We start from the raw sequence: 26,280 nt of genomic DNA, 5'->3' as shown, positions 1-26,280 counted from the left end.
CAGAAACACGGAGCGGACTGTAAATAAAGAAGCAGTTTCATATGGAAGCTGAATTCTTTTCATGTCTGACTCCATCTTTATGTTCTCTCATTGAAAGCCTTTGGTTGCTGGTTTCATGTACTGACAAAGACAAGAGGAGCTTCAACACAGTCCACAGCCCTTGGTGAAGTTCATTTTCAATGATTTGATCTAGAAGACAGCTTTATTTATGGATTTTATTGGATTGGTTTTATCTTTCATTGTATGTTGCTGTTCTGACATCTCCCACTGTTCCAGATGGAAACTGTTTCCTCGGTGAACTGAGGGATTGATTCCTTTTTTGATGGTCTATTGATGTTATTCTATTGACTGAATGCCTGCATGAATGTAAATGCACACTGGCAATCAATGAATGATTTGCCTCTTGTGGGATTAATAACGTCTCAACTGTGTCCTCTTTTTGCTCATGTCGAACGGATTTCTCTGTAAAAGTGTTTTCAAATGACTGTTGTAAAAAGCTGAATTAAATTGAATTGAACATAAAACTATTTATTTTCCCTATGATGGTATTTCTGACAGTCATTTTGAATATCACATTTTTACTTTTTATTTTTGATACCGATGGTGTTATTTTTGGAGACATACTTGTGATTTTTTTTTTTGATTACCCTAGTCTAGCTTTTTTGACAGTATGACAGTGTGTCGCCACATTATCATTATTATTGTTATTGTAGTCGTTATCATTATTGTTATGTTAACATTAAATAGTTTAACAGGCCATGGCTGACCTTGCTGTGGTGGCTTCATCATTCTTTTTAAAGAACTGGTTATTTAAATAAATAGCCAGTAAAATGTAATAAAGCACATCGTACAGACAAAGAACGCAGTGGTCTATCACCACATTGTTATATTTAGTCAGTGTTGGCTGATTAAAAATGATAAAAACGGAAAATAATCATACAGACTGAATTTTACATCATGCTGATACCGTAGACAGACAGATAGACAGACAGATAGATAGATAGATAGATAGATAGACAGATAGATAGATAGATAGATAGATAGATAGATAGACAGACAGATAGATAGATAGATAGACAGATAAGAGGGGGAGGGGTGTTACGCTGGATTTGCTGACCTGTGTTAGGTGATGCTCCTCTCCGGATCCGAGCCGCCATGTTCCCTCTGCGATGCCGCGCTCCGTGCGTCCGCTCCGCGGCCTCCGTGCGTGTCCCTGAGCATCTGGGAGAAGCGGGAGTCCGGAGTCCGGCGTGCTCCTCTCCTCTCCGCTCCTCTCCTCCGCTCCGCTCCGCTCTGCTGCGGCTGCTCCTCCCCCAGTCCCGCTGCAGCACATTAAAGCTCGCCTCCGCGGACCAAGCGCGTCCCCGTCCACCTCTTCAAAATAAAAGCCATGTAAAATTTGTGAAAACAAAATTCAAATTAAAATCAAAAAGGGTTGGGTTGGGTTTGGAAAACTTACCCAGGCTGGTTAGTGATGGTGAGGGTTAGAAAGGGTGGCCATCGTCAGGGTTAATAGTGAACAGGGGTGGTTAGTTGATGAGAAGAATGATTTATTGTGGAAGGTCCTGACTGCAGATCCCTGAAGCTCCTCGTCTCTCCTCCATACCAGACCTAACGTTCTGAGATGCTCTTGGATGACTGTGCTGCCGACGATCAACAATACTTAAAATCATCACAACAATGCAGACTGCTCAGCGGCAGAATAAAAACACATGTTGAACACATGTTCAGGCCTGACGGGATCCATGACGGCATCACGTGACCCAGCCTGAGTGAACCTGATGTTTCAATACAGTTCAGCAGCTGATAGATCATGTCTACCAACCGCCCGACGGCAAAATCCTAGTCAAGCAGTGTTCTTACCTTGTGCTGCAGCCGGCAGTCAAAACACTTCAAATGTGCTTTTGCGCTCTGGGATGGCACTAATTAACGTTTTCATCAGAATCAGAAATGGGTTTATTGCCAGGTCCAGGAGCCTGTACGAGGATTTTGTTTTGGTGGAGGTGCAAACACACAAAAGAAGACAGATTAAAAAAGGCACAGGTATAAAATATAAATAGGAGGAATTAAGATAAACAAGTAACACGAGAGCGAGAACAACAATCATGGTAACAATTACAGAATTAACATACAACAACAGTCGTTATGTATTGTACAAAGTTAAACACTTAAATATTCCAAATATTTTTATTGATGGTAAAAAAAATCAAACATGTTTATGAATTTACCTATTTGGGTGTGACCTTGGACCAAACTTTAACTTTTAAAAAAACATATAATGAAACTTCGAAATACTCTAAAGTTCAGCTTGTCAAACTTTAAGTACACACGGGGATCTTTGACCACTGAGGCTTCCCATCTCTACCTAAACTCCATGATCTTGTCGCGTTTTCTATATTGTATATCGAGTTGGTCACAGGGTTGTGGTACTGCTCTGAGACCTCTTGAATCAATGTATAAATATGTGCTTAAGATCCACGATAGAAAACCCAGGCATTACCATCATTGTTCTATTCTAACTAAATATCAAATTTTGAACTTGGAAAATCAAATATTCTACTCAAATGTATCTTTTTTTCAAAATAATTAAAGGTCTCGCAGCACCTCCACTGAGAACATTTGTGGCCCTGTGTTCTGAAAAAATGAACCGAACAACTCGATCCACAACCAGAGGAGAACGCAGCGTTCCTAAGTGTGGAACTGCGTTTGCTCGATCGGCCTTCTCTAGAACTTCAATGAATCGGTGGAACTCACTACCAACTGAGATTCTTGCGTGGACCAATTTCAAAACATTTGTGCGTTTAACAAAAGAATGGCTGATAAAAAAATCAGGTTTGTAGCCACTTTTAAACTGTGGTGTGACGAGTGAGTGAAAGAGCTTGTGTGTAGAAATGGGTAAAGATGTGTTTTTTAAGGTGAATGTCTCTCAAATTAAATGTTATGAAATGATCTTAGGATACTAGTTTTGTAAGACATGGTCATCATGTTCCATCTACATTTAGAATCAGTTTTTACAGCTTGTAACATCAACCTGCCCAGGGACTACTGGTGGAAATTAGCATTTTTCCTATAACCTGGTACAAAGCATCTCTCCTTTGTGGTTCATGTTATTTTGTACACTGTCCCTGTATAAATAAAACCATACCATACCATACCATAATTCTCAAAATTACAAATGTCAGAGGCATTTACAGTGATGCTAATGGGGGCCGAAGATTGTAGTGTGTATTCGGTTACTGAGTGTGTGTGTGAGGGGGCCTCATTGGTCGACTGAAGCCTTGTTGTTGAGAGTGTGTGTGGTGTGTGTGGTGTGGTCGTGTGTGTGTGTTGGGGGGGTTCAGTGGGGGACTGAGGCCATGTTGAGGAGAGCCGTGGCAGAGGGGAAGAAACTGTTCTTGTGTGGTGTGTCGGTCCTGGTGGACCAGAACCTCCTTCCAGAGGGGAGACATGGGAAGAGATGGTGACCAGGTGGGAGGGGTGGGCCACCATCTTGCCTGCAGGCCTCCGGATCCTGGAGTTGTACAGGTCATGTTACAGAAAACACACTCAAGCGTCGACATTCTCCTTCAGTGTTTTGTTGCAGCAGATTTGCCACACAAACGCTTGTTTGATCATATATTCCATCTCCAGAGGCACAAAAAAAGCACACCCCGGATGTGACAGCAGTTCGGAAAAACATGTTTTTAATATTCAACAGAACTTTACTTTTGATTGGCTTATCAGCATAATTCAAAACACTGACAGAAAGCTTAGAATCTGCACTTTCAAAATGTACCGTATTTTACGCACTACAAGGCGCACGTAAAAGCCTGTAATTTTCTCAAAATCCAGCAGAGCGCCTTATAATTCGATGCGCCTTTTTTTTGCGGGAATTACGGTAATCACCCTGATCATATGCGCAAACAACCCCTGTTTGCTAAGCTGCTAAGCTAGCTAGTTTAAACAGAACGGAGCGGAGCACGCGGCTGCACCGCCGGCCGACGTGGGGAGCGGCTGGACGCCGGGCGGCAGTCTGCACGCTGTGACTCCGATAACAGCCGGCCCTGCCCAGCAGCTCACCCGCCGGGACGCCGGGAGCGGCTGAGCTGTCGGTGGAGGGCTTCACTCAGGAGACGGCCGCTGGCTGAACCCCGCTGACCGAGCGAGTTCCACCAGTCGTGGCCGCTCTGAGCTGCACATCCGTGAAGAGGAGCGATCCTCAGTCAGACTCGCTCTGATATGTCGCTTTACTCACACATTTCAACCGAGAATGTCACCACCTAGACTGCCAATATGTGTTTCTCTCATACTATTCTATACATCCTATGCGCCTTAAAATGTGGTGCGCCCCATGTACGATTTTTTTTTTAATAAAAACCATTCATTGACTGTGCGCCTATTAATCCAGTGAGCCTTATAGTGCCGAAAATACGGTACTTGAACGGAGACTCTGTATGCCTGCGTCTACGATGTGCCGGAGCGTCCAGCGACTCCAGAGGCTTGAGAGCTTCCTGTTTAGCAGAGCTTAGTGTTCGGGCTGCTTTAGGCCTCCCTGGACCCTGTTCTTAGTGAAGCTGCTGGAGGTGAAGACCGCTGGAAGGACTCTTCTCTCCACGTTTCAGTAATACTTGTCATTAGGGCATTAACGACTTCAGTTTTTTTCCAAGTCGACTTATCCGTCAAAAAAGAAGAAGTTGAGTAGCTGAGTCGTGATGACGTCGTCACATTGACAGGGGGGAACAACATGGACACACAGCTGTCCAGCAATCAGCAACTTGTATTAAAATTCACTGCAACATACCTAATTGCTTGGGCGCCGCCCCCACGATTCAGAAACAGAAAAAAAGGCTAAACGATTTCTAATATTAAACGATAATATATTGACATTGTATGCGCTTCATTTTTTATAAACAATCTGTAATAAAGGAGAAGACAAACAGTCTGGAATGCCGGAAAAGCTCCTCGAGGATGTGTGGATCAGTGGCCTGCAAGGAACGCGCACAGCTGAGCCCAAAAATGTAGTATGGGAGAAACCGCCTGCGCATCGGTGGAGCGCCAATGCGAACGAGGCACAAACATCAACAGTCCTTCTGACATTTTAACCCAAACAAGATAAAGGATAACACTTTGAGTTTCTTTTAAATTTAACTGCACAACATAAAGTGCGATTAAAGCCTTAAGGGGTACTTCAACATTTTGGCAAATTGGCCCATTAGCGCAATTCCTCAGTCATTTCGAACAGCATACTTACTTCTTTTGTGAGGGTGAGCTATTGTTTATTCAGAGGCGAGTCGGGGAAGGTTTTCGGGACGGACATAATGGAAGTGAATGGTATTTTTGATTCCCCTAGTCAAACTCATCAAATACACAGACATCTCCTATGTTTTCCTTTCAGAGATTTCGGGTCCGATCATCCTTGACACGTACAGAGTGATTGCAGACTTCCAGAAGACGTCCAAACATGAGATCAACCTGCGGATGGACGATCTGGTGGAGATTGTGGAGAAAAACCCAAATGGTGAGCAGCAGTGAAATCTGAAGGAGAAACTGAGGGAACAATGGAGTTTCAGTCCTTTTGAGTTTATTTTCATGAAGCTCACAGTCAAAGGTAGACAGTAGCTTTCATGCTGAAAACAAGACTAGCAGTGGCATCAGGAGGGTCTTCAATCCGATCTAAGCTGCACATGCTGTGACCACAGTGAGTTGATCACATTCGCTCAAATGTCTGGTATGGGTTTTGGGGATAGATTGATCTTGCTGGCAAGGAAGTTATGATTGAAGTTGGACAATTCTACTCCACCTCTGTCTTCAGTCTAGTCCACCTCAGTGTTCAGTATGTTGTAAAGTCCTGAAAGCGATACTTCAACATTTTGGCAAATTGGCTCATTTAGCGCAATTCCTTAGTCATTTGGAACAGCATACTTACTTTTTTTGTGAGGGTGAGCTGTTGTTTATTCAGAGGTGAGTCGGGGAAGGTTTTCGGGACGGACACAATGGAAGTGGACGGTATTTTTGTTGCCCCTCGTCAAACTCATCAAATACACAATCCAACAACCCCAAAACACTTTGGTGGACACGTTATAATCCACACATTCACTACGCTGTGAATGTCAGAACCGCAAATAGGCACCACTCAGAAACCAACTTCAACTCCAAAAAAAAAAAAAAAAAAAAGAACTCGCCAGCCTCTAAAGATAAAGGTTAAAAAAAATTAATCCGTATTGCTGTAATATTCTTAGAACACACTCGGTTTAGTAATCCTACTCTGGGTCATCTTCCCTCACATTCTTGGGCTTGTGCTTCATGTTTTCATTGAGAAAGATGCGAGCATCCACATTCGCTGGATGAAGACTGTGTGCTGTCGGGGTGAGAGAAGAATAACCTGCGACTTGTCGACTCCTCCAAATTTATATCAAATGGTGTGACGGGAGTCGACTAGTCGACGAGTCGACCTTTCTGTGAATGCCCTACTTGTCATTAACCATTTTCTCTCTTCTAGTCTATGTAGTCTCTTCTAGTCTTCTAGTCTCTCTCTCAAACACACACGAGTGAACACATGAGATCTAACGTTCTGAACTGTGTATGTAGTCCAGGTGTTTGCCTACAGGCAACAGAAATACATTCTAAAGAGCGAGTTCTCATTTTAGTCTCAGGTCCTCAAAGGAAACCCAGACACGCAGTTTCACCCAACCTAGCTGATTTTCTCAGTCATCAGCTCTGAAATATGCTGGGTTCTGAAATGAAAACATCAAGTCTAGAAAGATACTTCGTGCAGAAAAAACTCAGAAAACGTGCAATTTGTTGACTATTTTTATTAAGCACATAGAAGTTCCAGCTGAACACATGAAAAAGCTTTGTCTCACAGTTTTGACCCAGAGACGTTCTGATGACTAAAACAGAGAGAGTACAGACTCACACCGGGTTCACACCGGATAATGTCCGGCAGCCGAATTAGGGGAACGGTTCTGGTCCACCAGGATCGACACACCACACAAGACTACAGCTAATCTGTACTCATTAAAATCACTGCTGTGGCTCACACCGGCTCCAGTCCGGCCGCGGTCCGGCTCCAGTCCGGCCGCGGTCCGGCTCCGTTCCAGCTGCGGACGGAGCCGGTCCGGCTGCGGTCCGGCTCCGGTCTGGCTCCGGTCCGGCCGCGGAGCCCTTGCGGAGCTCCGGTCTCCGGTAACTTTCCACAAGCATCCTGTTTCTCGGCATGCCGGAGCCCTACCACGTCAATCCAGACAGAAGCAAGTCAGGTGCCGGAAGGAAATGCGATACATGTTCCAAAATAAGTGACTTCAAAATAAAATCTGTGTCGTGTTTTGGCCTTAATATTCTATTTTTTTACTTCTTCTGGTAGAAAACAGAACAAACAATGTGATGTAGTCATTATACGCTTTAGAAGAATGAACGGTTTTGTTCCTCGTCACTGCAGGAAAGTCAAACGACACCAAAATTTCACAAAACAGCTCTATGACCGGAGTGGTTCTGTGTTGCCAGATTGGGCGGGTTTCTGCCATATCAAGCTTCTTTTTTAAACAGGTCAGGCAGGTTGATGAAATGGTTAAATATTTGTGACGTGGTTTTTATTATAGAAACACGGTTTTTACGGTTGCAAAGTGCATTTTCAACAGAGATGGCAGTTTGGACTGCTTTTTTTGGGGTCAAACGGGTTTCATATTGTTTGGGGCAGAGAGCGACAGATCTGGCAACATACTCCAGCGGACTGCAGCTTCACCGGAGGCGGTGTGGGTCACAGTGCTGCGGTGATTCTGTACCATAGACGGAACGCAGCCGGAACCCATCCAGTGTGAACCCGGCGTTGCAGTAGTGGATAAAGAGAATGCTGCCATTTGAAGCTTGATGGACCCTGAAAGCGGGTTCTCAAAGTGTGAGCCTCCTCGATAATAACACTGTATGCTGTAAAGTTTCATGTCATGTCAATATATTTTCAATCAATGTTAAAAAATAAAATGGCTGACGAAAACTGGCTCACAGTCAAGATGGCCCATAGCCAAGTTGGCATTGAGCGTGACTGTCAGTGAATGAGTGTCAGGCTATGTTGATAATTATCCACTCCAATTGAACTTTGTACGTTACTGTCTTGAATTATAATATGAACAACAGAGACCACTTACCAAAGGCTTTGTACAGTGCATGATTTTCTGGGGTACATGACTGAAATAGTTTAGGTGTGTGAGTGTAGAATGTTATGGAAGGCAAAGGTATGAGGGGTAGACTTCTCAGCTCAATGCAAAGGCAGTCTGAATCACAAACACAATACAGGTCAGGCTTGACTGTTATTGAATAAGTGTATGTTGTTTCCCTCCCCTTTCATTGTTAATCCAGCTAGTTTTATCCTCAGGAATCTTGGAGCAACCTAGCCAGCAAAGTGAAGACAGGAATTACACCATGGACAAATACTGAGAAACTGGTCTTTATATTTCAATTACTTACGGCTTGAAACAGATTACCTTGTTTTATGAGAAATCCACTTGTTGATATCACTGATAAAAAAAAGTACGCTTCTTAATTTCTATACGGCCAAGTTTGCAATCAGTTATGATCCAAATAATCTTTGTGCTTGGACTGATTCCTGTGTTTGTAATGAGTGTGTATCGACACTGTAGAAGAGAAGGTTTTTGAATAGACTGAACAGAGCGATAACAGAAAATAGTATGAACTTTTTATTTGTATTATAATTTTAAGAGCTCAACTCAATCTCTCCCGCCCCTTTCCTTTGTTCGTTGACAGGTAAGTGACAGGCTTTCAGACATGTTTGATTCCTCCCAGTTCCACAGCAGTGGCGCTCCAGACAAATTTACCAGAATTTTTTTTTCAGCATGAGAAATACAATGTGTGGCGTGAGGCGAGACACAAAACCTAAATGCATGACTGTCACGTTCAGTGCGTGAGACTAGAGAGCCCTGCAGTTTGCAGGAAGCTGAATTGGCTATGGGCTGACTTAGCTTGGGGCCGAGTTGGTCAGGGCCAACTTGACTGTGTCCCACCAAAACTATACAGACGCTCATGGATTAAAATTCTGACTGATTTGTTTTCATTAAACAATTCAGTCACTTTCATTCTTTGGTTCAGAAATGTGTTCAATTGTGTTTGTAGTACATGAGGCAAAACAGTGGTCACACCCAACCCAGTCTCACAGCAACTCGTGCTTTAAGTCACACAAATTAACCTATTGAATCGTGTCCAGGAGCACGCTTTGCACAGTTTTTTCGTGTCCCACGCACTTTTTTTAAACTAATACATTTCAATGAGAGTCACCTAGCCACGCCCCCTCACGATTATACATATGAGACGTACGCAGCGGGTTATTGTGCATATGGGACCACCTGGTTGTCAGTCTGTCGTTTTGACTACAGTTCTTATAATGCTTTCTGACCTGGGCACATGAGCAAACAATCTCTACTTGCTTGTAGCTAAGCTAGCCAGTTCAGTGAACACTCAGGAGGAGTGTTCAGTAACACTGAGGAGGAGCGTCCTCAGTCAAAGTCACTTTGATATGTCGCTTTACTCACTATTGAACATATTTCAACCGGGAATGTAACCACGTAGATTGACAGTATGTATTTCAATCATACAGAAAGTGGGTGAACTTTTTTCTCCCCTTTTATATCTGAATGGATTGGATCACGATGTTTCCAGAATGTTCCTGTTCAGCAGTGTGGCTCACATCTTTAAAGGTATCTTTAGTGTGGACAGGACAATAACAGTAAAACAGGCTATTATCTGAGTGTCTGGATAAAAGAAACAATAGTATATACACTGTTTATTCGTGAGGGGGCGTGGCCAGGCGACTCATTGAAGTCTATGAGTTTAAAAAGAGAGGCGTGGGACACGAAAAAACCCTCCTGGACATGATTCAATAGATTAATTTGTGTGACTCATAGCACGAATCGCCATGACACTGGGTTGTCACACCAGATTATGACTGATTGTTTGACCCTCAGACCCCCAAATCCTGTAGAAGTGCACATTTGACAGTGAACTCTTATTGTAGTGAGCCTCAGGCAGCATGCTGGCCTGTGCTCAGTAACAGAGATTTAGAAACATCAGTCAACAATACATGAGAGAAAAGGGCCTTTTACATGAAAAGCAACTGAGGTCTTTTAGCTAAGGGGAGCAAAAACTAAAGCATTGTGTTCTATTTTTGTTGAGTGTGTGTATATAAGCATGTGTCATCGTGTTGCTCTCACGCCGTGGTGCGTTCAGGGTCAGCAGGTGGTGTTGGCGCGGGCCTTGTGGACGCTGACCCTCTTGCGGGTGGTGTCGGTGCAGCGCTGCAGGATGAGCTCGGGGCTGGGCCGGGGGGGCACGGCCGGGGCCTCCTTGACGGAGCGGTCGGGGACGTTACCTGCCAGGTCGACAGAGTGCCGGCATTTGTGGCAGATGGTTGTGGGACTGGTGAGAGTGAGTGAGCCGGTTCTGCTGTTACCCTGGTTTTTCCTCTCGTGCAGCGGTGACTTGGCGGAGCTCTGCGGGTTTCTCTGCGGCTCGGCCAGGCGTCCGCCCTTCTGCTGCAGGTAGCGGCGGCTGTTCCTGCGGTAGGCGTCCTGGCTGAGGCGCTGGCGAGCCTTGCTGTGGATGCTTTTGGCATTTCTGATGGTGGACCTGAAACACATGGAGGCATTTGGGTGTCACATCTAAAGAAGTAACCATGTCCAGTAAACGTCGCTGTAATGTCAGAGTCAGACATCGATACTCTAACAAGATTAGTTAAAATGTAAAGAAAAAAATAGTTCATAGTGTAGGAAAGAATTACTGTGACTATTTACATGGTGAAAGTTGTTAAACAGTTATGGTCAATAAAGTTCATCAGAGTGAGATATACCGTATTGGCCCGAATATAAGGCGATGTTTTTTTCCAGAAACTGCGTCCTAAAAAGTGGGGTGGTGTTATAATGGCGGACTTACGGTAGCTGGTCAATACACATCCGCGCCGCTAGATGGAGCCAAAGTATCACTGAGCAGAGAGCGAGTGGAGCGATGAAATGAGATCAAATGATCTGATGAAAAATGGCGGATCATCTGGAACAAAGGGGCTGAACGCTGGACAACTGAGCAACAACAGAGGAGAAGTTATGATACCAACTTTAAACTGATGGTGATCAACGCAGCAGAGTCATCAAACTACTGCCAAGCCGCCAGGAGGTCTGGTGGAGCAGAGCCTCGTTCTTATTGGAGAGCACAGAAAAAACACTCCAGATGCTAACGCTATGAGAAAAGCTTTCCGTGGTCCTGAGAGACGCTTCAGAGAGACTGATAGAAGGGAGAGAGAATACGTCTCTGAAAGCCGGACAGACGGAATGTCCACCACCAGAGCCTGATTCAGCTGAAGGACCTGGACAGTTATTTACATCATTTATGCAGTTTGGACCCCTTGAGGTTCTTATTTGTTGCTTATTGTTTCTTATTTTGAGAAAGAGAATATATTTTTTATTCAATACTGTAGTAATATTTTTCATTTTATATCACGTGAAATGTTATCTCAGTTGTGAGTTTTTGAGTTTCTAATAATTGTATGATAAAAAGTTGTTTTATGAGTGACCTTACTGTCCAGCATTTTTTTTTTCACAAAATGATCTTTGAAAAATAGGGGTCGTGTTATAATCGGAGTCGTCTTATATTCGGGCCAATACGGTATTCATAACGGCTCTTCACTCATAACCGTCTTGTTTAAAACAAAGTGGGTGTTCATCGCTCATATAGATAATCGTTGGCATTTCCACTGGTAAAGAAACAAACTAGTAACAGTCATAAATCCCAAAGAACTTAGGGAGGGTCAGGACTTGGGTGTGGGTGGAAGCTTTGTGTGGGTATGGGGGGGTTGGGAGTGGGTGGAAGGTAACTGAGTACAGGTATGTGTGTGTGTGTGTGTGTGTGTGTGTGTGTGTGTGTGTGTGTGTGTGGAGTGTGTAATGAATGGTTTTTAATGACAGGTGAATGAATGATTGTTTGGCTGAGTGAATGGAGTGTGGTGGGTGGCTGTGCCTGGCCCGGCAGGGGACAGAGGACGGAAATTAGCCTGGGCTACAATCCTGTATTTATGTATATTTTTGCTTTAATGTATTGTGTACTGTGTAAATGCATTGTCCCTTTAAATAAATAAATAAATACAAATACAAATATGCTATTGTGGCTCTGAGCATCTGAACCTTGGGAAGCCCAAGTCTTTGTGACTATTCTATGAATTCAACACTCATACAGAGGCCACAAACATTTTCAGTAGTTACTCCGAGAAATAATTGTAAACTCATTGGTTTTTTTAGCAGTTCATCAGTTTCAGCACTTTATCAGTTACTGGTGTATTACTTTATGCATCAACAACTTGTTTGTGCTTCGCATCCCAAATGTTCAATTTAGATACCAGCTGCATTTCCTCCTCCTCGTGGACGGCTCTGTCCCACCTGGAGCAGCCTGACAGCACTGTGAGGATCATGTTCTTTTATTTCTCCAGCGCTTTCAACACCATCCAGCCGGCTCTCCTGAGGGACCAGCTGGAGGTCACAGGGTGGATCACCACCTCTCGGGCTGATCCTGGACTACCTCACAAACAGACCCCAGTATGTGAAGGCACAGGACTGTGAGTCTGACATGGTGGTCTGTAGTACAGGAGTGCCACAGGGAACAGTCTCGGCTCCTTTCTGTTCACCCTGGACTCTGCGGACTTCCAGCTGTCACCTGCAGAAGTTCTGTGATGACTGCCACCGGGAGTACAGAGGACTGATCCAGAACTTTGTGGACTGGTGTCAGTGACCAAAGAGTTGGTGGTGGATTTCCGCAGGCGCCGTTACAAACCCCCAACACCGGAGAACATCCAGGGCAGGGACACTGAGAGAGTGGACTCTCACCTCAGCCCTAAACTGGACTGGTCAGACCACAGCAAGGCGGTCTACAAGAAGGGCCAGAGCAGACTACCTGCTCAGGAAGCTGAGGTGTTTTGGGGTGCAGGGGCCTCCTGAAGACTATCCATGACTCTGTGGTGGCCTGAGCCATCTTCTATGGAGTGGTCTGCTGGGGCAGCAGCTCAGCTGCTTACAGGAGGAAGCTGGATCAGCTGATCAAGAAAGCCGGCTCTGTCCTGAGGTGTCTCCTGGACCCAGTGGAGGACCAGCTCTGTCCTGGGGTGTCCTATGACCCAGTGGGGGTGTTGGGAGAAAGGAGGATGTTAGCTAACATCCCTGCTGGACAGGGTCTCTAACCCCATGCAGGACCCCCTGAGGCCCTGGAGAGCTGTGAAGGACAGGCTGCGTCTCCCCAGGTGTGTGAAGGAGTGTTGCCTCTTCAGCAGGTCCTTCCTCCCTGCTGCCATCACACTCTACAACCAGCACTGCTCCAACTAGACAAAACACACACCACACACACACTCAGGGGTTTCCGCCAAATCTTTGCAGTCCGACAACGGAGAGGGAAAAACATTAAAAAAATAAAACTCCGCTCCGACGGTCGAACACCAACAGCAACACCAACACAAACAGCAGCAGCAGTGCCCCCCCCCCCCTGCACCTTAATTTCATCATGTGCAATCATCCATCACCCATTCAACCCTGTGAAACTCTTTTTTTGTGTTTCTCACATTTTTCTATTATATTGTACATACATGTAAAAACAAAAGAAAAAAATATACAATTTTCCCTTGTGGGACAAATAAAGGATTTTCAATTTCTCTGTCCATTACAGTGACCATTATCTTGATTTGTCACCTGTTACCTGTCAGCAGTTGTCATCAGTTGTCAAGCTGACTTGAAGAAGGCTTAAAGGGGACATATTATGCTATTTTTCAGTCCCGTCATATCGGTCTCAGAAGCCCGAGAACATAGTATTTAAGATTGTTTTCCCCAAATTCCTCCTTTGTTCGGAGTTTGAGCGCTCTAAAAAATGGCTCTGAGCAGCCCTCCTCACACACAGCCAGGGGGAGGAGTTCTTGAATACACCTCTAGGTGCTACTTGGACTCATCATCAGTGATGAACCCGAGGTCATAGGGTGTTTCGGGTCTTTGATCATCAAACACCCTCACTCGGGCGACCCAGCCGGGGGTGATCAGCCCCCGACTTGTGTCCAAGTGGCCCACTACTCCACGGATCCCCCCTCCGGATCCAGAGCCATCTAGAGGCTTTTTCCACAGCCTCAGTGATGTTTTTGATGGCTCTTCGGCACAGCTGCCCTTTTACTTCAAGGAGTTTAAGGGTTCGGGATAGTGACTGGCCAGCAAAACCCCGACACCCCACCTCGACTGGTTAGCAACGGGCTTTCCAACCATTGCTCCGGCACTCAGTCACTAGCTCCGCGTATTTGGCCCTCTTGCGCTCATTGACTTCCTCCGATCTGTCTTCCCAGGGGACGGTAAGCTCGACCAGGACCACTTGCTTTGTTGACTCTGATGTTAACACCACATCTGGGCGGAGTGAAGTGGCCAGGATGTATTCTGGGAATGTGAGCTGCCTCCCCAGGTCGACTTGGAGTTTCCAGTCTCTTGCAGTGGTGAGAAGCCCCCCAGAAGAACTTGGCTGATGTTGCACCTTGTCCCCAGCTCTGACAAAGGTGATGGGCTGCTTGGGGGTGTGCTGGTACCTGCAGTTGGTCATTGCTGTGCTGAGTGTGTCTGCCAGAGCCCTAAGGACCTGGTCGTGACGCCAGCGGTACCGTCCTTCCCCCAAGGCCTTCGGGCAGCAACTTAGGATGTGCTCCAGGGTGGCTCTCCTCTGGCACAACTGGCATGCTGTAGTGTTCGCTAAGCCCCAACGCTGCAGATTAGTTGGGCTTGGGAGAACATCATATACTGACTGAATGAGGAACTTAATGTGCTGGGGTTCAAGTCTCCAGAGCTCTGGCCAGGTGATTTTTCGCTGTTCAGCATGGTCCCACCTCGTCCAGGCGCCTTGTTGGTACATAGCCACCATCTTGACCTGCCGATCCTCCTCCACCTCTGCTCTGATCTCATCCTGAACCATATGACATTTCTCCCTTCCTCTGGCTTTGTCGTAGCGGGGCTTGGGGAAGCTGCCAAGTCCCGCCGGCCCACTGCCGTGTTGCCCACCAAGATGTTATGCTGCAATCGTGCCTCTGCTCTATCAACAGCTTCCTGTGCCTTCCACTTCCTCCCAGTTTTCACCAGGATTCCTGCTGTGGTGACTTTTTTGTCGGCGGAGTCCCGATACATCATCACCTCCCTGGCATGTGTGACCATAAACTCCTCCGACAGGCCGCTGATTGGGAGCTGCAGCATGGTGGAATGGCCATACAGAGCGATGCTGCTGAGGGATCGGGGGAGCCCAAGCCACCTGCGGAGAAACTGACTGATGGTCCGTTCCAGTGTCTCCACCATGGACATGGGCACTTTATAGACCAGCAGGGGCCAAAGGAGTCTTGGCAGGACACCATGTTGGTAGATCCAGGTTTTGAATTTCCCTGGTAGCCCCGACTTGTCTATTGCTGTGAGCCATGATGTCAGTTCAGCCTTGGTTTTCTGGAGTGAATCTGAATCCCTCAAGGAGCTGTTGAAGACTTTGCCCAGGCTCTTGACAGGTTTTTCCATCGCCGTTGGAATTGGTGTCCCTCCTATGGCAAAGCGGAACCGGTCGGCCACCCTGCCTTTCTTGAGGACCAGAGACCTGGACTTGGTGGGCTTGAAACTCATCCTTGCCCAAGAGATGAGCCGCTCTAGCCCTTGCAGTAGCCATCTGCAGCCGGGAACAGAGGTTGACGTCACTGTGAGGTTAAATACTACTTATTTCAGGAAAAGCGAACCAAACTCAACCATCTCAGCAGGCATTTTCACAAAATGTGGTTCAAGACAGGGAGGAAACAGACAATTTGAACATCATAATGAGGCTATGGCAACACATACTACTATATAAAAACTCTACACAAAGTGAAAAAATCAGAATATGTCCCCTTTTATAAAGGGGGTCTGTGTGTGTGTGTGTGTGTGTGTGTGTGTGTGTGTGTGTGTGTGTGTAGGGGGGTGGAAGGGGGGCAGGGTGGGGGGCTGTTTATTCCGTTGCTTTTTGTTGTTTCTAGTTTTGATGTTCTTGTTTTTGTATTACAATAGACTGGTTGGTCCCCCTCGAAAACGAAATGACTCATCTCAAGGGGCAATACCTCTGTGTGTAAATAAATAAATAAATAAATGTTTCATCATCATCATAAAAGCATAAAACAAAACTTTGGTTATGGAGTCTTCTCCTGAGGCTCACTGTCCGGCAGCACAGTCACAATGACGCATTCTCCACACAACTAAAACATGCAGGTCATAGGTAGAGCCAAGGTCATGATATGGTCAAGGTCATAGGTAGAGCCAAGGTCATGATATGGTCAAGGTCATGGATAGAATCAAGGTCATCATGATGCACTTTCTTTGTTCTCTCCACTCTTTTTTTCTCTCTCTCATGTCCTAGTATTCAAACTAAATGAACTAAGAAGTCAGATCATCGAGGGAAGCCTTATACTCGTAAGCTTCCCTTGGAGGCATACAGGACAGCAGCCAGATCCATGTTCTGCTGATTCCATGCTGGGAATATCAGGATGAGACGGACAAGTCTCAGACCTGGACAGGAACTATCAGGACAAGGATGGACAAGTCTCAATGGAAGTATGACGGTATGATTCATCAAATTATGACTCTTATTAATATCCAACACTTCTACTTTGTAAGAATTGGAAGGATTCTGCACATGTTCCTGTCATGCCTGTTTCAGTTCCTGTAACCTGTCACCATGAGCTTACAATAAAAATTACATTAAAGCTCCCATACTATGCTATTTTTCAGTCGTGTCATATCAGTCTCAGAAGCCCAAGAACATAGTATTTAAGTTTGTTCGCCCTAAATTCATCCTATCTTAGGAGTTTCAGCGGTCTAAAAAGTTGCTCTGTGGAGCCCTCCTCAGAACAGGCTGTTTTGGAGCCTGCTTTCTGGTATGCACTTGAACGCATCTGGCCACACCCACTCTCTCTCTCTCTCTCTCTCTCTCTCTCTCTCTCTCTCTCTCTCTCTCACACACACACACACACACACACACACACACACACACACGGCGGGGGCACAGTCAGGGGGAGGAGCTAAATCATTTGCTGACGTCATGTAGGGGAAAATTCCAAACCAAGCGTTTGAGCACACATTTGCTGAAAGGTGAAGCAAGCCAGAGAAGGAGAGAATAGACTTCTCTAATTTCTTTTTTTTTTTTTGGGGGGGGGGGGGGTGTGTGGACAGGCTCGGGACAGATTATTGATACAAAACCATTGTAAACTAAATTTTGCATACTATGGGAGCTTTAAATTGACTTCAATAATTGTGAAATTCAATGAAATTAATGCAATTTTAAATTTCACGTTGATGTTTTCATCATCGTGAAACTGCGAGCATATAACAATTTAACGTGATGCCAGAGTAACTGACATGTTTAGTAGCTACTGAGTTTACTGCCTAGAAGTAACTGTAATCACATGTGGACGAACCGCAGTGTCTGCGCCGTGCAGATGTCCAGATGTTTCTCTGATCAGCAATAGAAGCAGTCAGTTCTCCTCCGAACTGTTGCTGAGTAACAGGAAGTGAAATGGCATGGGTTCAAACCTGCGAGGGGGGGGCTTCTGTCCTCTGGGGATGCTCCTTTCTGCTTCCTGCCTCTCCCGCTTGCCGGCCTTCTGCAGGAACATGGAGGGAAAATGCCCAGTTTCATCTCCTTTCCTGCACAGACAGAAAGACAGACAGTGACTTCATTAAAGAATGGTTCAGGAGTTCCACCATGACATCCCCCTGTGTCACCTGCATCCTGCCTTTAACTGAAGACGACCACAAGTAAATCTGTCTGTTTCATTCTGCATGGACAGAGAAACTACTAAATCCTAATGTTCAAAGATGTAAAACTGACTGAACCACAATAAATTAACAAAGACAGGTTAAACAGTTTAAACTGCCTAAAAATAAAGAGTGCAAAAAACTAAAAAGATAAAATTGTTGAAACAATCATCAGGGTCACAAAAGAACAAAACAGCCAATACTGCTGAAGAGTGTGACCCCACCCCAAAAGTCCAACCTGGGGCCGAGGGACGCAGCAACGTGACTCTGCTGCTCCTCCTTTACTCTGATGGTGGTCTCCATCAGAGGAGGAGGCTCAGGCGGGTCCCGGACCCTCTGGAGATATCCATCAGTGATCTCAGAGCATCTTAGGAATCTCAAATCAAAGTTTTAGGGGATCTCTGGACATCTTGACACTGACACCATGATGTGGACAGAGGGGACGGTGAAGAAGGAACAGCGTTCTGACTCTGGTCACATGGGAGAATCCACAGCCTCCTCAGTTCTGTCTTCCCCAAATGTGTGTGTGTGTGTGTGTGTGTGTGTGTGTGTGTGTGTGTGTGTGTGTGTGTGTCTGTGTGTGTTTGTGTGTGTGTGAGAGATTGGGGGACTGGTTGATACGAGGCAGGTATGGGAGTGCTGCTGGAGCGACTGAAGGACAGCTGATTGGCTGGCCTGGAGAAGCAGGTGAGGGATTCAGAGCTGGATTCAGAGTCACATAAGTTTCAGGATTTTTTGTTTAGCAATTTTTAAATGTTTTTTTTTCAAAAACATATTTAAAAAAATCATTGTAGTTTCATGTTTAGAAGTTGAGTTGAAGAGTTGTTCCTGCTTTTGTCCAGCAGAGGGTGACATGTTTCCCTTCTCCATGCAGTAGTGACTCTTATCTGAGCAGAAAAACACTCAGAGAAGGCAGAGAGTCACAGACAGGTTAAAAAATGTTTGGAGATAAAACCTCACACAAAACCTCACCACCACTTTCTTAAATCCAACGTGTGAAAACATTTTTGATATTTTGCTGTTGGGACGCTAAACTTGACCAGAAATATTTCAGTCAGTTTCGGCCTGCTCAGCACAGCAGGCCCTTCAAGGCATGACCTGGAGTCATGTTGTCTGCGAACACTGTCCCCGTCATGAAGGAGACATGACCCCCACTGTGGTGGAGACGCAGCAGACTTTGAAGCTCTCTAGAACAAAGGAGAGAAACTTCTTCCTCTCAGCAGGAGGCCACCGCCATCTTGTCCCACGGAGCCTCAAAATGGCTGCCCATCTCCTCACCATGTGCCAGCCTGATCTCCCTCGAGAACAAAAGAACTATGGCATCCGTTCCTCACCTCACAGCGGAAGAAACCAGATAAGGGTGCAATACCACCGCCAACTTCACGAGGGCGCTTGTGAGGCTCCTCCCCAGAGCAGAGGAGGGAAAACCCAGATCACCCTCTGATTGGCCCAGAAGACCCTGGGGGCGGGAGCTGCACCCACCAGTCAAACAGAGTCACAAGACGCCATCTTTAGTTCAACTTAAGTTTCTGTCTAGGAAAGACGTGCAGCGCGTCTCTCCTGCGGACTAAACCCGGTACCGAACTGACCCGCTGGTCGGGACGTTTTGGTTTCGGGACTATCTCCTCTCCTTCACCAGTGAAGCCCCTTTTCCAGCGGAGCAGAACGGCAGGGACTCCCCTGGACCGGACCGAAGACACCAGCCGGACCACGACTCAGAGCTCCTCCGTTCTCCTCCCCCACAGCCGACCAAGAACCAACTGAGGGCCCGGACCGGAGAACCGGACGCCTCTTTTCCTCCACGTGGACCCCTCCAAGAGCCCGAGGTTCTGTTGGACGCAACAGAATCCGACCGAGATCAGAGCGACGGCTTTGATCTCCCCACCGAAATTGCTGTATTTCGCCAACCACAACACAGACGCCAAGTTCAACTGCTAAATCCTCAACCACACAGAGGTGAGCCTTGGGCAGGCTTGAGGCAGACGGATAGGAGTGTAATTCATGCATTGGCTTTTATTAATGAACGGACTGAAGCTGTTCATTATCGTGTGACTGTGTATCTTTCTTTCTTCATCTCTCTCTCTCTCTCCTCGTGCGCTCCCGTGCGCACGCTCACGAGCACGCGCTTCCTCCTCACAGATCAGACCGCAGGACGCCGGCTAGCCCTGCGTCTGTGGTGTGAGATAGGAAGACAGGCTCATCTTCCTCCGCCTTTCCTCTTTACTAACCCCAGAGTAGTGAGTTGAACCAGTGCGGTAGACCTCGAGTCGAGAGCACACACACGCGCCGCTCGCCTGCCCGCTCGCTCGCTCGCTCCCCCCTCGCTCTCGTCTCGCTCTTTCTTTCTCTCTCTCTCTCTCTCTCTCACTCCGCCCCTCCCCGCTACCCCTCCCGGGGAAGCCGGTGTCCGTTAGCGGAGCCCAGACCCGGGACTCCGAGAGACTCCCCCGCTCTCTCCCTCTTTCCCTCTCTCTCTCTACGCGCATGCGGACACCCACATGCCGACTCGTCAGTGATCTGGACACTCACGAACACCCGAGCGTGACCCGAGTCATGCCTACTTCGTGAGTGACTCAGGATCGACTCCTCCTGTCGCTTCGGGTGGCCGCTCCGCCACACACACACACACACACACATACACACACACACACACACACACACACCCACGCTCACACCCACGCTCACACACCCACGCTCACACACCCACGCTCACACCCACGCTCACACACCCCTCCTGTTCCTCCAGGAAGAGGGACCACACAGCCGACCCAATCGGGCCACGCTCCGAACAGGTTAACGCCCCTTCCTGTGCGTTTCCAGACGCTCTCTCTCTCTCTCACACACACACACACACACACACACACACACACACACACACACACACACACACGACTTGCAAGTTTGAATGTTCCGTTTTGTTGATCATGTGTTAATTAGTAATAGACATTGTTAATAAACGCTCATCAAACGCTCATCAACTCAAATTTCTCTACAAAAGTTGTGAACAACTTTGTCAAAAGTCTAACGGTGTGGATTTTATTAGCGTTCAAAGTTGGAAGTCTGAAATCCTGCCTTGCTCCTGCCCTCATCCGTTATAATGGGAAAAAACTTTAAAAATTTGCCTTTTTTCAGCACCTCGAACAAGCATCGAGTGTGTCTAAACTGTGACTCCTATCAACAAACCGAGCACACGTAAACCCTCACCAGGTTCTCCTGAACAAGATGATGTAACACAAGTTGTGAAAATTTAATGTTATATGTATGTTTTCACAGGTATAATTAGGTGTGCGCTCTGCATTTTTTTTGCTCTCAGTTATCATGGAGCCGGATGGGGTAAAATCTCGCGTTTCTCACAAACTGAGGCTTCTGCGGACCAAACGAAAAGTCGGACTGCTCTGAAATCCTCACCAACTGAAAGACAACTAATTTTCCTATCAAAGGTGATATTTTTTGTTCAGTTTTGCCAAACAGGAAAGGAACAAGGAGCAGTTGTTTCCCAAACAGAAGCTTTAATTTTCTCCTCTCTCCACTCTAACTGACATGACCATATATGGGCATACGGTGCAGTTACACAGCTGACAGCAGCTGTCAATCAAACTCTGACACTCAGTGCCTTCATTCAGTGACTCTCAAAAGCAGATGGGAGAAGCTAACAGCTCCATGTTAGTGGATGACAGATGCTAACAGCTCCATGTTAGTGGATGGGAGACGCTAACTACTCCATGTTAGTGGATGGGAGATGCTAACTACTCAATGTCAGTGGATGGGAGATGTTAACAACTCCATGTTAGTGGATGGGAGACGCTAACTACTCCATGTTAGTGGATGGGAGATGCTAACTACTCAATGTCAGTGGATGGGAGATGCTAACTACTCCATGTTAGTGGATAGGAGATGCTAACTACTCCATGTTAGTGGATGGGAGATGCTAAGAGCTACATGTTAGAGGATGGGAGATGCTAACACCTTCATGTTAGTGGATGGGAGATGATAATAATAATAATAATAATAAACTTTATTTGTATAGCACCTTTCGCATATAAAATCACAAAGTGCTTCACAGTGCAAAAAACAAAAATAAAAACAATATCAAATAAACGTGATAAGAACAGACAGCCAATCAATCGCATCAGAAACGTCCAGTCAACTAAAAGCCCGATTAAATAAAAGCGTCTTCAGCTGCTTTTTAAAGGAGTCAATCGTATCAGCCACACGGAGGGACAGAGGCAGGGCGTTCCATAGTTTTGGAGCCACGGCCTGAAAGGACACATCTCCTCTAGTTTTAAAACGCGTTTTTGGTACCATGAGGAGGTTCTGGTCTGAGGAGCGGAGCGAGCGGCCAGGTGAGTACGTTTGAAGCAGATCACAAAGATACTTAGGAGCCTGATCATGCAAGGCTCTGAAAGTCAATACTAGGATTTTAAAATCGATCCGAAATTTAATAGGGAGCCAGTGAAGAGAAGACAGGACTGGCGTAATGTGTGACCATCTGCTGGACCCCGTTAAAAGTCTTGCTGCGGCATTTTGAACCAGCTGAAGACGGTTAAGAACATTTTTGTTAAAACATGAGAAGAGAGAGTTGCAATAATCTAAACGAGAAGAAATAAAAGCATGAATCACCAACTCCAGATCAGTGCCGGATAAAACTGGCTTCAGCTTTGCAATATTTCTCAAATGATAAAAGCAATTTTTGACCAAAAGTCTTGAATGGTTGTCCAGAGACAGGGACTGGTCAAACCAGACACCGAGCTTTCTGATGCTCGACTGGACAGAGGGGCCCAGAGAACCAAGGTGACGCTTAATAAAAGGGATTTTCTGCTCAGGGGCAATTATCAAAGATTCAGTCTTTTCCGAGTTTAACTGGAGACAGTTTTCAGAAAGCCAAGTCTTTATACTTGAGATACAGTCCATTAACTCAGACAATTTGTGCAACTCACTCTCTTTAAAAGAAATGTACAATTGAATGCCATCAGCATAGAGATGATAAGACACATGTTTAAAATGGCGAATGATTTTGCCAATGGGGCTGATGTACAATAAAAACAGAATTGGACCCAAGACTGACCCCTGAGGAACACCATACACCAAAGGAGTGGCTTCAGACAAAATGTTATTGGCACACACTGAGAATGTCCGATTGGTCAGGTACGAAGAGAACCACTCTAGAACCATTCCAGAGATTCCAAAGTCAGTGTTCAGCCTTTGTAACAGGAGTTTATGGTCCACTGTGTCAAAAGCTGCAGATAAATCCAGTAGAACCAGAACTGAATACTGACCAGAGTCTGCAGCCATCTGAATATCACTGGACACTTTTAACAGAGCAGTCTCAGTGGAGTGCATCTTGCGAAAACCAGACTGAAATTTGTCCAACATTTCATTTAGATCCAGATAAGCAATGAGTTGCTCTGCAACAACTTTCTCTAAAACTTTGGAGAGAAAGGGCAATGTTGATATAGGCCGGTAATTTCCAGGCTCTGCTGGATCCAAATTTGGTTTCTTTAAAATAGGACTTATCGCAGCCTGTTTTAAAAAGTTTGGAACCAAACCAGTAGAAAGGGAGACATTTATGAGGTTCACAACATGTGGAGCAACAACGTCAATAACTTTGTAAAGCAAAGATGTCGGTAACACATCAAAAGGGCAGGAGGAGGGCTTCATTTTCCTCAGGATTTCCATGAAATCTTCCATTGACACACCGGGAAACAAGGACCAGGAGCAAGTGATAGAAGACATAGAAGTCATGTTCACATTTGACGGACTCACATTTTGTCTGATGTCTTCCACTTTTGCCACAAAGTATTTCAGAAACTTGTTGCAGTCATCAGTGGTGGAAATAGGCACAGTTGGAGATGAAGGTGATACAATTTTCTGAATTGTATCAAAAACAACCTTGGGGTTTCTCTTATTCGAATTCACAAGGTTAGCGAAATAGGTAGACCTAGCTTGTTTAATCATTTCATTTAGTGATAAAATCATCTCTTTTAAGTGTAATCTGTGAACCTCAAGATTTGTGGCTTTAAACAGCCGTTCTACCTTTCGACAAGATCTCCTGAATGAAGCTATCTCCTCATTTAGCCATGGCTGGGAATTTTTTGAAGACACAATTTTGCGCTTTACTGGCGCAACCATGTCCAGCACTGATTCACAGTGGACATTAAAACAATTCATGTAAGATTCTGCATCATTACACACATCATCAAAACAAGGCTGAAACATTTCAGAAAATCGATTAACAACAGATTGGTTTATGCAGCGCTTTTGATAAACCCTCTCTAGGGTGCACAACTCCACATTAATGGAAAGATTGAAATAGACACAAAAATGGTCAGACACAAGAACATCCACCACATTCAGACAGTGAATGTCCAAACCAAAGGAGAACACTAGATCCAACGTGTGGCCTTTGTTATGCGTTTGACCAAGAACATGTTGCTTAAAATGAAAAGAGTCAGTGAGTGCTAAGAACTCCGATGCAACAGGACAGCAGGAGTCATTTACTGTTGTTACATGCTAACAACTACATGTTAGTGGATGGGAGATGTTAACAACTCCATGTTAGTGGATGACAGATGCTAACAGCTACATGTTAGTGGATGAGAGATGCTGTCATCTCCATGTTAGTGGATGACAGATGCTAACAGCTACATGTTAGTGGACGGGACATGCTAACAACTCCATGTTAGTGGATGACAGATGCTAACAGCTCCATGTTAGGGGACTGGGCACGCTAACAACTCCATGTTAGTGGATGACAGATGCTAACAACTCCCATGTTAGTGGATGGATGTCTCAGTTGTGGGCTGGCGGGGAGGCTCGTTCCCGACCAATGCCGCTTGCGGCTTTAATTATTATACTGACCTACCAAGTAAACGCGAATTTGACCCCCTGAACATGCACGAAAACTCACCAAATTTGGCACGCACATCGTGACCGGCGAAAAATTTTATAAAATGTAAAAATGAACACCATCGGCTCTCTAGCGCCACCTATATCCCAAAAAAAAGCCTAAAACAGTCGCTATGGCCCGCAGGAATGTCATAGAGAGATCAAACCAACAACAAACCAACGAGCTGCGCGCAATGCGGTCTCAAAATCTGGCTGCTGCGTGGACATCCGCGGATCGGTCCGCAGGACCCAATTGGACAGGAATTCATGACAATTTTTACGTCAAGCGGACCAATGCACAACGCGCACCCACTCGGACATGTGAAGCATGGACAGGCACCGCATGCAGGCACTGTGCCGCACCGCTTTGCGCGCCGCCGCACTGATCCACGCGTCGCACGCCGTACTGCTCCACATGCCGCACGCCGTGCTCCGCTCCGCTCCGCTAAATATAGCCCAGGTCCATATTGGATGGTGTCTGGGTCCAGATCTGGACCACGGTCCGCCAGTTAGTGACCCCTGTTGTAGAGTTTAAACCTATTCAAATAGTTTATAAAGCAAAGAACTTATCTTGTAATTTTCCAAAACTGTTCTGAAACAGAAAATGGATGTGATCTAAGAGGAGAGTTACAGTTTAAAACTCAAAGTCCATACAACTCTAAAAGGTTTGTGTCACAAATTGTGGTGTAATAATCTGGAACAAATTATGCGTGGAAACTGGAGGAGTGTCAATGGTGTGTCAAGTCAAAAAGCGGTACAGAAAGTTGATTCTGGTGAGATTCACAGTTTGATAATGACATGAGGATTGTTCATGATGACTGAATGATAGATGTGTTTTATTGAAATTACAGTATAGTATGCTGTATTATAATGAATTGAAAGTAATGACAAATATTATTTAATACATTAAGATAATAGCAATGCTGTGAAGGGATAGGATTACAGAAGCATTTCATCTACCTACTCCTTTTTGTCCATGTGAACGATGCAGGCACATATGGTGATGACTCTCTTATTGATTATGTATTGGATGATCTGTTTCTTTTTCTGTGTTCATTTATTCATTTTTTTACATGTTTGGAATAAAGTTTTGAATGAAATCATGATGTAACGACCAGTAGGTCCTTCCCGTTTCACCCAGCAGGGGGGATTAAATGTTTTCCTGAACTGACAGCCTAGTGTGTAAAACTTGGTTCGTTGGGGATATTTAACCTGGGGCACGGTTTTTTGTTTAAAAAACATATGGGCGTTAACACCTGGACATTGGCATCTGGGCGGGGTTGTTTATTTAAAGCTGGGGTCGGCAATCTTGGAAAACTAGCATGTAGCACGAATGTAGCACCTCCCAAGGCTCCGCCCAGCTCCCACCCCATTGGAGGAGCTCCCGTTGGGAGCGAGCGCACTGGACGCGGAAGCGCCGCGTGCATGGAGTTTGTGATGGCCTCCAATGTTATGAACCTTTCTGACTGCCGCACACAACGCTCATAGCAGCGCAGCGCGCCGCTCCCTTCCTTCTATTTGTCACACGAGCCGCGAGCGCCGAGAGCGCCTTGGCAACATGCTCTGAACCAGGGCCAGCTGTTTCCCCTTTATTTAAGGG

At 45.7% G+C, this 26,280-nt stretch overlaps 2 protein-coding genes across 2 annotated transcripts in view; both read right to left on the bottom strand.

Annotated features, from left to right (window-relative positions):
* st6gal1 (ST6 beta-galactosamide alpha-2,6-sialyltranferase 1) overlaps window positions 1-1,609 on the bottom strand; it is a 34,250-nt gene extending 32,641 nt beyond the window's left edge. The window contains exons 1-2 of the mRNA XM_030101007.1: window positions 1,460-1,609; window positions 1,118-1,374 (exon numbers count right to left, since the gene is read on the bottom strand). The gene's annotated coding sequence lies outside the window, so the exon portion shown is untranslated. The remainder of the gene's footprint in view (window positions 1-1,117; window positions 1,375-1,459) is intronic.
* A 5,820-nt stretch (window positions 1,610-7,429) lies between these two features.
* The window catches only part of ncf1 (neutrophil cytosolic factor 1), a 58,905-nt gene continuing 40,054 nt past the window's right edge, over window positions 7,430-26,280 (bottom strand). The window contains exons 9-11 of the mRNA XM_030101008.1: window positions 17,571-17,684; window positions 10,436-10,611; window positions 7,430-10,354 (exon numbers count right to left, since the gene is read on the bottom strand). Of these exons, the coding sequence (XP_029956868.1) occupies window positions 10,215-10,354; window positions 10,436-10,611; window positions 17,571-17,684 (430 nt within the window). The 3' untranslated portion in view covers window positions 7,430-10,214. The remainder of the gene's footprint in view (window positions 10,355-10,435; window positions 10,612-17,570; window positions 17,685-26,280) is intronic.

This window comes from Salarias fasciatus, chromosome 10, assembly GCF_902148845.1.
Source record: "Salarias fasciatus chromosome 10, fSalaFa1.1, whole genome shotgun sequence".
NCBI lineage: Eukaryota > Metazoa > Chordata > Actinopteri > Blenniiformes > Blenniidae > Salarias > Salarias fasciatus.
The sequence above is the reverse complement of the archived record's forward strand: the minus strand, read 5'-3'. Positions and strand labels throughout refer to the sequence as shown.